The following is a 12,660-nucleotide window of genomic DNA, read 5'->3' as shown; positions in this document are numbered from 1 at the left end:
ATGGAGTCGGCTCTGAACGCTGTAGAACTCCGGGAGCTGCGTGGAGGTCGAAGAGCACTTTCTCCAACGCCGCCACTTGGCCATGCCTCCCAAGGCTTCGAGAACGCTTCCTACCAACAAGATGAAGAGCAGAACTTCCAGCAGGAGCCGGCTGCATCGACAAGTTATCCATCTTCAGCGTCAGGCAACAGAAAGGTCAGTTTGGCATCTGCATTTATTATATTGCTGATGTATGAGGCTGTCTTTATTATTATAACAATGGCTCTATACTTGAATCCATCTCTGTAATGAGAACTTCACTGTTGGTAAATTCTCCAAACATTAGGGAGCGTTTTTGGGCATTTTGAATGTTCTGCGCAAATTCTGTAAAATACAGTATGTTCTAACCAGCTAAATAAAGGCCAGCGAAAACACATTCATTAGTAAATAAAACTTTTAAGTCAAAGTACAAATGCTTTTTTTTCTAAACTGAGCCAAAAAATAGCAGCCTACTGGCAGTTTTCTGTACAACTTCATCAAGAGACTGATGTGGAACGCAGGAAGAGAGTTGTGTTTTTATCATGCTGAGAGCTAGTGCTTCAAATTTCAAGGCAATTAAGGCGATAAAAGTGTCTGAGGTACCTACTGTGTGTTTTCAAATCATTTTTCCCCTAAATATCAGCACACAGTTATACACAAGCAGACTTTCATTTAAATAAACTTTAAGTTTCTTAAGGAGAAACATGAATATTTTGGGTTGTTCTGTTGCTGGTTGCCCCCGTGACCCTTACTCGGATTAAGGGGTTTCAGAAACTGAATGAGTGAATGTCGCTAATTGCTTGGAGAAGTTTAAAATTGACCCATTGTGTGAATTACTACAAGTATCTAGTGATTAGTCGCTCTATTTGATGAATAATTTATTTAGCATGGTGAGCTTTCCAGTGTAATCAATGCCAGCATTGACCTATAGCAGAAATTGTTCATCTTTTACGTCTGTTTTGTGTTAAAGTATTGCTGTTATTTCTTTAACACGTTTTTTGTGTCTCTTTGCGGTCGATGTGCAGCATCAGCACTAGCATCTGTTAAACCTGAGTCCAGTGTTGGTTCTGTTCATCTGATTCATGTATCCAGTGTTAGCTAAGACAATTCCTCAGGCCAAAAATTGTCTTAGCCTTCTGTTTATTGTTTTAATATGGTAAGATCTTAAACTAATGCCTGCAAAAGCTTTGACACTTTTTCCTGAATTCTACTGTAAATACAAAACTGCTACTCCTGGCTCTGTCCTGTGGGTTGTCCCTAATAAAGAACACGTAGGGGGAATGGGATACAGCAGACTGTGGAGCAACCAGAAAGAGGATATACGTCTTCCTGTTAGCACATAAACACATGTCTGTAGTTTACTATCCATCCATCCATCCATCCATCCATCCATCCATCCATCCATTCACATTATCTTTAAATAATGCTTTATATATGTTTTTCTTCTAAAGAGATTATGTGTAATTTTAGGCCGTTTTTTTCTATCACAAATGATAAAAATAAATATAATTTAAAATGATATACTCTTTCTCTAATAAACTGGCGTGTATGATTTTATTTGTGGCAGGCACAGTGAACCAGAAATTAGACCAGAAATTTCCTCCATTCAAGTTTACTTTCCTTTGCATGTCTCTTTTTCCTCAATTTATTTTCCTTTTTTTCTATCTTTTTTTTAATCTTTTCTCTTATTTTATACCTTTTTCTCTAGTTTTTTTTTTATTCCTTTGTCTTACTTTTTTCAATTTTTTCCTCTTTCTGTTCAACAATCTTTGTATTTCCAATCATTCTTCTCTTTTTTCTTCATTTTTGAGTTCCTACTTTTTTGTTCTTTTATGTCCATTTCTTTTCTGTTATTGCTTCTCTCCTTATTGGATGTGTCCTTCTCTTATCTTCTTTCAATTTAAAGTTGTTTTTTTTTAACTTTCCTTATACTTTTGCTATCCTCCTTTCTTTGTTTATGTCTTACTTTTCTTTCTTTTTCTTTATATCGTTTCCTTCCTTTTTCCTTTGATTTTTTTTTAATTTTCTTGTTTTCTTTCCATCGTCCATTAATCTATCCACTATTTCCTTGTTTCATTTTAGTTTTTTATTTTTTGCCCAGATTGTCTCCATACCTCCCTCAATATTTTTCTTACTCATTTTTTATTCCTTTTTTCTTCCCTTTCTCCCTTTATTTCAACAGCAGCATCAGGAGGTCTCTCCTCAGTCTTATGATGAGGAAGAAGGAGGTGCAGGGGGAGGCGAGGAGCAGGAGAATGACCATGATTTCACAGCCTTCAGTCCTGCTGATGACCACTCTGCAGACTATGGCTTCATCTTGGCGTTGGTGTTCCTGGTGAGTGGGATTGTTCTGGTGGTCATCGCCTACACCATCCCCAGGGAGGCCAGAGTCGACCCAGACTCTGTGTCAGCCCGCCAGATGGAAAAGCTGGAGATGTACTATGCCCAGCTGGGCTCCCACCTGGACAAGTGCATCATCGCAGGTCTGGGCCTGCTGACCCTGGGGGGAATGTTCCTGTCTGTGCTACTCATGGTGTCCATCTGCCGAGGTGAGATGTACCGACGGAGGGCGGCATTCATTCGACCCAAAAGAACTTATGGCTCCATAAACTTGAGGATGAAGCAACTGGCAACTGGAGAAACAGGAGGGGGTGACAGTGGGGATGGAGGTGAGGAGATTTTGGTGGAACATACAGAGGCATGGAATAACCTGCAGCCAGAGACTAACCGCGACTCCAATTCAGAACCAGGGCCAAGCAGACATCCCCCGCCTCTTACTACTGTTTCCCCTTCAGCTGCTGCATGTGGAGTCTAAATCTGCCACATATTCACTCTGCAGATGTGCCACCTTCAACTGAGTAAGTGCCCAGTTGGATTATGGGAATGCACAGTGGTGCAGGGTCTCCATTTGTGCCGACAGAAGAAGCACATGTTAAGGACGAGTGACCCAGCTTTATTCCAGCATCCCAGATGGGATGAACTAAACCAAGTTAAAGGGATCTTCATTCTAACCAATCTTATGGATATAGGACTTTCCAAAAGAGGGCTTGATCTGGTACAAGAAGAGAGAGGTAAGCCTGATGTGGACAAGAGCACAGTTGGAGATGAATGGTTCATACCCAAGATTAAAATGTCAATAAGAAATCCCAGTATTTTAATCAGACAGTCATAGCACATGATAAAAGAAAGCACCACAGAAAGCAACACTTTCTTCATGTTGGGAAAGTTCAGTAGTAATGCTCAAAAGATGCTCAACATTTAAAGCAGACATCTGAAACCCCTATCACACACTAAATAGTTCTCATGCTACTGTGAATAGAAACACCAGTATACTATGGTCTATGGATACAAAATACAGCTTCATTTCTGCTGTGATGAAGTGTGAGTGAAGGCATGCTGTTTGCAGACACAAAAGTAAACAGAGGTAACACTTTTAAAGTGATATTCACGCTCTCCACCAGCAATAAAAAGAGAAGCTGAGAACATAAATCTCCACAAACACAAAGGGGCTTGAGCGAAAGGTAAATTGTTTAAACTTTTCTGACTCATTGTAATGGAAAAACTCACATTCGTAGCCTCTTGTAGTCCATTGTTTTGTTTTACTTCATCACAAACACTTGATTAGAGTCTTGTGTCCAATTCTTTTCTGTTCCATCAAAATAGAAACAAGATGAAGGAGAAAGATGAACTATTTTCATCTCAGCAATGTCTCTTTTAGCCTCAATACATTTAGTTAGCTGTGATATTGGGTAACTTGTCAGAGAGCCACACATCTTTGAGGGTAAATCACTTACAGAAAAGGTGTGAAAATCTACAAATACCAAAAGCAGTCGAGAAAATGTGCAAATGTCAAGTTTGTTACAGCTTCTCTCTTTAATCATTTTGTTTGCTGGTGGCTGAGAACCAGAAAAATAACATCACATATGTGGCATCAAATGCTGCATCGCTCAGAAGTGTTGCCTTGTGCTTACAAATCAGCATTTCTGTCAGCATCACCTTCAACAGCTGCTTCTTTCAAAGCATCCAAAGGATCAGTCTATGCCATATAAAACTGAATAAACTATCCTGTGCTACATGTGAGTCGCTGCTGCTGCTGCTAGAAAGCCTGAGAAGTCCAGCGTTATAAGTAAACATGTACAGATTGAGCAGCTATTATCATGGGAGAAGGATTCACATCCACTGCAAGAAATCAACATAGTGCAGGACAACAACCCTTATGATTGTTATTATATTTTTATTAGTATTGCAGTAATGTGTTTGTAAGACTTTTTTTTTTTTTATCTTTGTAGATGATTGATTTTAATATCGTTTCTTTTTACTTTCTTGTAAAAATTATTCATTTAGATTATTGTGAGAAATTGAGCAAAAATCTACAGTGAAATCTCTTGTGGGAGAAGTATTTATTAAAAAAAAAAAAGACTCAGACAGAAGAACTCTCAAAGTATTGAAAAAGTTGAGAGAAAACGCAGCATCTTCATGTTAAAGGAGCTGGAAACGCTGAAACTTTGGGCTTTGAAATCTACTTTTGCTACTAATTTTTGCAGCTTGCTTGTTCTTTGTTGAGCGGTTTGATAACTTAAAATATTTTCTAATTTTTTCATTTGTTTTGCATGAAAATAATTTGATTAAAAAAGAAATCTTAGCTGTATCTGAACATTTCACTGGAAATTCCCCCTTCATTGGAGTAAAATGCATTGAAACTGTATAGGTTGGTCATAGGTGAGCCAGAATACAATCTGTACACACCACCACTGACTAAAGATGTAAAAGTGCTGGACTTAAATTAGAAAAAGATCATTCAGATAAAAGTTAAGGTTAAGGGGAATTCTGTCTGACTCTAGCCCCTCATTTGTTCTGGACAAGAAACTGGTTTTGAGTGGAATGAACCTTTAATGACTCAGCGCCTGCTTATCTGTGTTAAATATAAACTGATGTTATTTATGTCATGTGAGGATACAATATGCCTTAATACACTGTAAATTGTGTATACACTAATGTTATTATACTAATGTATTCAAGTGTGCATAGTGAACCAGATAGCCAAGGGTAATGTAGCCACACATACACACACACATGCATATGTCCTCAAAGGCCAGTGTGCAGCTCACAACTTGTGAGAATATTTTGACTCAAAGATACTTTTGTCAAAGTGCCACAGATTAAATCCACAGTGCAAATATACTGTAAATATTACAAGCAGCGGTGTGGGATGTCGAGGAGCAACAGGCTCAGAAACCAAATACGTAACACAGGTATGCAAAACTAAGGAAAAAAGAAAAAACCTCATCAGATCAATTACTTTCTGGTAGCAGCTCATTAAGCTCAGTAGTAACTTTTAAGCGTCAAAATTTATCTATAGGTAAGAGAGATAAAAACATTTGTATTACCACTTTACCGAACAGTTGATCCATTCAATTTTACAACATTACTCAAACGAACACATTTAAGCATAAATCCAGCCAGATCTTATGCAGCAAATTCAAAAGCCAAAATACAAGTACAGTTGTAGAAAACAAGAAAATCAACCATATATCTGACCTTTGTTGGAGGAACCAGTAAAATAGCAATTTTAGTAATTGTTTTTCAATTCACATTAATCAATGAATCTCTTGGTGATCATAATGGAAACAACTAGTTGTCACAGCATCCATTAAAAGATGTACTGAGGAGCGGGGATCTTCCATATTACGCTCCATCAGCTTTGCAGCAGCAGGCTCATATTGTGACGTTTCAACTCTCTTTTTGGAAATGAACAGCTGCAGGTTCAATCAAACCCAAAAGAAATCTCTGCTAACGTGTCACTGAGTAAGAAACTACTCTGTTCTGTGGCTGTAAATATTTTCAGGAAGAGCAATAAAGATGGAAATGATACACATATTTATTTCAACACTTCATCAAGTCCTCAAGTTTATTAAAATGGCTTGAGTATAACAAGTTCAACATGTGGGCCAGACATTTAAGTTTTTAATCATCTTAAAATGCAGACTTTATTAGCTTTTTCTTTATCCTATTTTTTCAGATATCTTCTCTTTCTAAGTATGTTGACCTACATCTTGTCTCTTTCTCAGTTGTGAAATAGTCTCAAAGCAAACATATTTGGTGCAGATGTACACGGATTGTATAGTTTTTGCGCTAAAAAACAAAAGAAAGGTAGTTTTCATTCAGATGACAACGTCTTTCACTTCCTCCTCGCCTGCACATTCCGGATACGACTGAACAACCTTTTGCAGGTCATTTTAATTGGAGCTGTTGAGGTGTAGGCTCATTTTAACAACTTAAAGATTGTAATGCCTAAATATATCTTTAAAGGGTCAATCATTTGCAAAAATTGCATAATTGTAGTTATTATGTAAAGGAAATAGCACAATAATTTTCATTATTGATTACACATTTGGGGCTTTAATGAGCACGCATAACAGAAGGACAGTGTAAGAAGGTTTTATTCAAAATAAATATGGCTGCTGCTTGGTTGACTTGAGGTGATTTTGGATGGCTGAGTTTTAGCTTATTTTGGAAGATGTTGAGTATCAGCATATGGAGCAAAGTTGTTTTAATGAGCCATTCAGGTTTTAGCTGCTCACCTCTGAGCAAGCACGAACATCCTGAAATGACTCAGCTGAAGGTTTTAACAAGCAAGAAGTCTGGTGCTGATTGTTGTTCGAGGAAGGATATTAGATCTGCTGTGCCTGCAGGTCCTCATTAGCAGGGAAACCAACACAACTGCAGAAACAGCAATTGATAGACGTGACAGTTATTGCAAATGGTTCGCTTCACACAAGTTGACTGCACCGAGGTTGGAGGGAAAATGTTTTTAGTTTAGCCACATACAGGAAGCAGTCAGGTGAGGGGGGGATTAGTGGGATCTCTTTCTTAATAGTCAAACAAAAAGTGGAGAACCTGTTAAAACTTCAGATACACGTTTTTCCCACAAACACATTGTTGTTTATCTATTTTACTAAAATAAGAAAATCAATGCGTTTATCCCCAAAAGTTTTAAAAATAAAACTTTTTAAATTCAAATTTAACATTTGGTAAATTATTTGCAGTCACTGGAGTCAACAGAAAGCACAATCCCATGTGGACAAACTACTAAATGCAATGGATTCCTGTCCATTAATATTAATCTTACAGAACATTCAGTGAATCTGAACATATTTCATTCATAAAAATGGAGGTGAGCTGTGAATTTATGGCTTGACGTCTTGCAGAGTCAAAGAAGGAAAAATCAGAAAGAAGTAAAGTGATTATTTTTCATTCACCAACTTATAAAGTCTGCATACATTTATGTACATACGTCTGCCCTGGTGCCGTTACTGCAGCCCATGTCTTCTCCATAAAGCGTAAAAAATTAGCACACAACTAAGGACATGAGCAGACACCTACTATGAACTAGAACAGATGCAAACAGACTAAATATACACATGTTTAATTTGCATGTTTATTTATTTTTTTATTCTTTACATATTTTATATTCATTTATACTATGTTTAATTTCTTCTCTGACTTGTTTCAATGTCAAGACCAAACACAAAGCACCTTGTCCAAAGACACAGAGGTAAATCAATCTCTGTTCTGTTGGCAGTACAATGACTCTGTTACCACAGACAGAGTCTATTTATATCGAGGACTGATGCTGGAGCAGTTCTCCGATGTCATGAAAAGTCCTTGTGAGGACACAACAGATGAGGCAATGCTTCAAAATCTCCTAAAACGTCTGGTATTCTGCCAGATTAAAAGCCTCTTGGTTAGTTTTTGTGGGAAGACACAACACATTTATGGACTAAAATCTTATAAATGAACATTTCTGAAGCCCTCATTCATCCTGGGCCATAGAAATTTACCTCTGGGGGTTAGAAATTAAATCCAGGAAAACACAAAGCAGACAAAAAGTCCCACTACTTCAATGAATACATTTACAAAATTAATATATTGAATTTGATTTAGTTGATGGATGGAGGCAAACTTGTTCCTTTATAAGCTATACATCTTATTAGCATTAGCATTAATATTAGCATGTTGAACATTTGTGTCTATAACAGGCAAACAACAGTATAAAAATGAAGGACAGTGTCATATTGATAAGACACTCATAGCCTTGTTATCAAAATTAAACATATTCATGGTGCAAAAAAGTCTATCATTGATTTTGTTCCACTTTGACACTACATTTCCCAAATAGCTTTGGAAATAAGCAGGTAGCATTTAGAAAAGGCAAGATTATTTGTAGCTATAGCATATTTCAGTGGTGCTGCATTTCAGCTAATTCAAAGTGCAGGATATTAATCTATAAAAAGCATTACAGTAAAGTGCATGAAAAGTATTAAAAGTATGACAAAAAAGAAACGTTAAAAAGAAATAAAAGAAAATTAATAAAGATTAAAAAAAACTAGAAGTTAAAGTGTGAGTAATTAACAGGTGTTTCGATATAAGGTGGCAAAAAGAAACATTTTAATCTTGATTTAACTCAGTCGAGAATTTCAGAAGTTTTCTGGAACCTTTTTTTCTTTTTACACATTAGAAGCATAAAAACTAATCACTGCATCTGTGTGTTTAGTTCTGACCCTGGGAGACGAAAGCAGACTTGACCCTGATGACCTGTGTGATCTGGTTGGTTCATAACAAACTTTATAAATTAATTATTTAAGGTAATGAAATGAAAAATCAGTTCATAGCTCTAAAGGCTTGCAGTTTTTAGATGAGCATGAATGTTCAGACAGCCGTCTCAGGATTAATACAAGACTACAACCCAAAAACAACTTCCAGTTATGTAACTATTTCTAAGCATGTATTTTCTGTTCATTCTGCTCAGATTTTTAAATTTTCTTTTCTTTTCAACTATTTTGTGGAAATTTTAAAAAAAGGTGCTAAGGGTTTTGATACACCTTCAGGATGCAATTAGCCAAGACTGACACAAAAAACTATCCTGGCCTTATGCTCTAATTTGTTAAATCCACAGTAAAATAAAGAAAAATAATACATTCTAATAGCTGAGGGAATAAATCTATGTAGTTTTTGCTAAATCTGCTGCTGCAGCTCTGTATTGCATTTATGCAGCCACAATAGAATGACAACTTTCAACATGGTAAGGGCTGAGCTACAGCACAGCTGCTTGGGATTCAAAGGGATACTCAAGGACACTTTAGGAGAGAGCGAGGTTGTGACCCTGAGTTCACTCTCATTAATCACGATGCGTACCGCTGCCTCAGAGAAAATCCAGTAAAGGTCGCTGTGGCAACAAGCTTCAGGAAAAAAAATTCAAACACTTTGCGATAAAATAAACAGTTTACTGTAAACATCCTCCTGCTGCCAATGAGAGGACTTTCCTGGATGCTTCCCTTTATGTACAGTACACAATATGCACAGATGTAACACACCACAGTAGCATTTTACTCAGACTCAATGAATGTACAAATCAAAGCCGTAATGCAGGAGAAGACACACTGCAGCGTTATCACGCACGATCACAAGATCCTTCATTTTTTCCTGAAACAGATTAGTGAGCCACACAAGTTTCCATGCGGTTGCCATGGAAACGCTGTTGTATAAACATTCCTTTTCTTCTTCTCTTTGTTCTGTCTTGAATGTGTGAGTTTATAGATGTTCATTTATTGAGATGAAGTGATATTTCACAGAGGAAGGTGTTTTTTATGCTGTTTGGATGATGCAGAATGGGTCAAACAGTCATGAACAACCTCAAACCTTCATTATAATCTGAGTGGCCGACACTCAGCTGAAATGGATCAACTGCCCCGCCACGATTTGTGTTCATGATAATACACATCAAAATGAAAAGAAATAGTTCCATCCACGTGAAATATCGCGTTTAGAAACGAGAATTATACTATGGATATTTAAGTCTATGAAATGTAAAAAAGCAAAAGAAAATGTGATGTTGCCGGAGAGGGGGGTTTTATGCATAGACCGCATTTATATACAGTCTATGGTATTATGTCTGTAAATCAAAGATGTGAATTATTTGCCATCAGTATATAAGACTGAGACATTTAGCACAAATGGTGGTACATTAAATGGACATTTAAGGGATGTATTGCTATGGTTTTAAGGTGTTTACTCATATCGTTAATTTATAAAAATGTTTATCAACTGAAAATCTATTATATGGAAATGATTTTTAATAAGCAACAGTGAAAATAAAGCTAAATAAATATTTGCTATTTGATTGAATGTAGAATATTTATTGCAGTATGACATGAAAACAGTGACATAACCCTTTAATCTGGGTTAGAGAGCAGGGTATATTCGAGCAGGCAGGTTGTAAGATAATTCTGTTATTTCTACTCATTGTTTCATTCATTTTTTTTTTGTCTTTTTCTTTACATTTAGCTCTAAAACATAAAGCCATACAATAGAACATTAAATAAAAAATCAGGTTGAAGATGTTCATTCTTATTGCTTTCTTAAGCGATCATTTGTGACACCTTCTTAAATAGGATCATACCACCTGCAAAGGATCAGTTTGTTTGGTTAAAATACATTTAAATCCCAGCTGAAAAATAAAAAGTGATAATTTACTTTGGTCAACACATCATCCATAAATCCTATGTCCCTGTAGGATGAAAGGAGTCCTGTGTTTCATCTTTCATATAGAAACTGTTGCACAAACTCAGATGGGAACATTGTTCAGTGTGTCAGTTTGTAGCATTAATCCACGCATTTAAATATTTTATCATTAACTTAGTTTAACGTTAAACTAAAAATGAATGTTATCTTCCTGCCTGATACCAGATCGAGAGAGACAATTTATCTGGTGGTATGTTTTGTGAAGAGCACAGTGGCTTGTTGTGTGATTCCTCATACTGTTACAGGCATTCTACATCATCAGTGTCAAATAGTGACAGTCTTTCATTGCTGCTTTGTAAATCCTCTAAAGTCATTTGCGATTAAGTGAATTAATGCTGTGAAATCCTCCTCAAAGAGACGTATTATTTGTATTCTAATGAGGAAGAATATTGGGTTATAACTGTTCCCAGACAGATCTCTTGAGATGTAATCACCCCTAGAAATGAAACATTTTCTGTCATCTTTATCACTTTGAAAGATGCTGATCTGTTGGGTTTCAGGGGGATAATGAATCTGTATGTTGTTTGTGTGTGACGCTGTGAAGGTCTGATGCCTTGTTCTTGCACATACTGACAAGTTGTATCCTGTAAAAAGATGATTTCCTGATTTTTAAGTATGACTTTGTTAACTTGACCAATAAAGTTTCCGTTTTGTTGTTGTTTACAATCCACCGTCTTTAAAAGTGTTTGCTGTGCCTGCTCTTTAATCTTCACATCATTCACTCAAGTAGTGTCTTTCTCTACCATTATTAATCCTTTAGCAGACTCGGTGTAAAAAAAAAAAAAAAAACATCTTCATGTCTTTCTTTGTCTCTGTTTTACATCTCTCAACCAATAATTCTCCATCTTCTGTTGTGTGTCAGGATGACTCAGTGTCAGAGCAATCTTCAGTCTGGGTGACTCACGATGGATGCAGACTAGTGTTTCCACAAGACAAAGTGAAATCCTCATCTCTCTTTCTACCCACACAGGTACATCAGCTGCAATCACCTGCTGAGCCAGAGGAAAGGCTCTGCTCTAATTAAATGTAACAGGGAAGACGTGGAGTGAATCTGACTGAGCTGCAAGTTCGAGTTGTGATTTCCAGCGCATCATTATAACTCCATCTCTTCTCCTCCACCCTCACCTGTTCATCTCCCGCAGAGATTAAACCAAATGGCAGAGAATAAATTGAGTATGAATTTTAATTTAGTTCAATGTTCAAAAAACACAAATTAATATGTGCTCACCTGCTGAAGTGACGGCAAAGATTAACAATCTCGTTTTTAAAAGACCACAAAGTGAATTTATGTTTATATTTAAAACATAAAAAAACTTTTTTTCTTTATTTTTCCTGTGCAGCATCATAGCAAGCAGAAAGCTAATTGACTGCTGTGTTGTGCTGCACAAATTTTCTTTGCCAAGAGCTTTATGGATATAGGACCCCTTATGATAATTTAAATGTTGCAGGTTATAACCCCCCTTAAATCAGTATGTATAAAAATATTGTTTAAAAAAAAACAAAGAAAAAAAAACAAACTTAAATACACAATTTGGGCTTTTGGAATAGTTTCTGTAAGAAATTTACAACTGCATCTAAAACTGCAAGACAGGAAGTAACATAAAAAAAGAGAGACGGTGTTGTGCCAAAAAAAATCCCCCTGCCGTGAAAAGCACCCAGTTGCAAGAAGCGCAGTAACAGCATCTCACTTGTAAATTTCATGTATTTTTTCTTATTTGAAAGGTAAATAATGAATGATATCATCCAGGTGAGATGCTGTTACTGTGCTTCTTGCAATTGGGTGCTTTTCAACCCCAACTCCAACCCCCCTAAAAGCTACAAAACATCAGTCAATTGATTATCTTTACATCAGAGTTGGTACCAAGCCAGAACTTCTGAACCAGTGCATGCCACAACAAGCACACACAAATCACACATTGCTGTTAATGAAAGCCCTACAAACAATAGTAAAAATGAATATTCATTGATTAAAACAAAATCAGTGGTGTGTCAGACAGGACAAACATCATTTATGCACCCGGTGGATGAATCTTTAGGATATATAGGTAATCCTGTTTTTAA

At 36.6% G+C, this 12,660-nt stretch overlaps 1 protein-coding gene across 1 annotated transcript; it reads left to right on the top strand.

The window, feature by feature from the left end:
• tmem74b (transmembrane protein 74B) lies at nucleotides 1–2,833 on the top strand (the record flags this gene model as incomplete). The annotated part of the gene is made up of 2 exons (XM_079242002.1): nucleotides 1–195; nucleotides 2,201–2,833. The coding sequence occupies 2 exons, from the start codon at nucleotides 1–3 to the stop codon at nucleotides 2,831–2,833; spliced, it is 828 nt and encodes a 275-aa protein (XP_079098128.1).
• Between the last annotated feature and the right edge of the window lie 9,827 nt (nucleotides 2,834–12,660).

The sequence above is a fragment of the Telmatherina bonti genome, assembly GCF_933228915.1.
Source record: "Telmatherina bonti genome assembly, chromosome: 6".
Taxonomy (NCBI): Eukaryota; Metazoa; Chordata; class Actinopteri; order Atheriniformes; family Telmatherinidae; genus Telmatherina; species Telmatherina bonti.
Note: the sequence above shows the minus strand (reverse complement) of the source record. Positions and strands in the feature narration are given on the sequence as shown.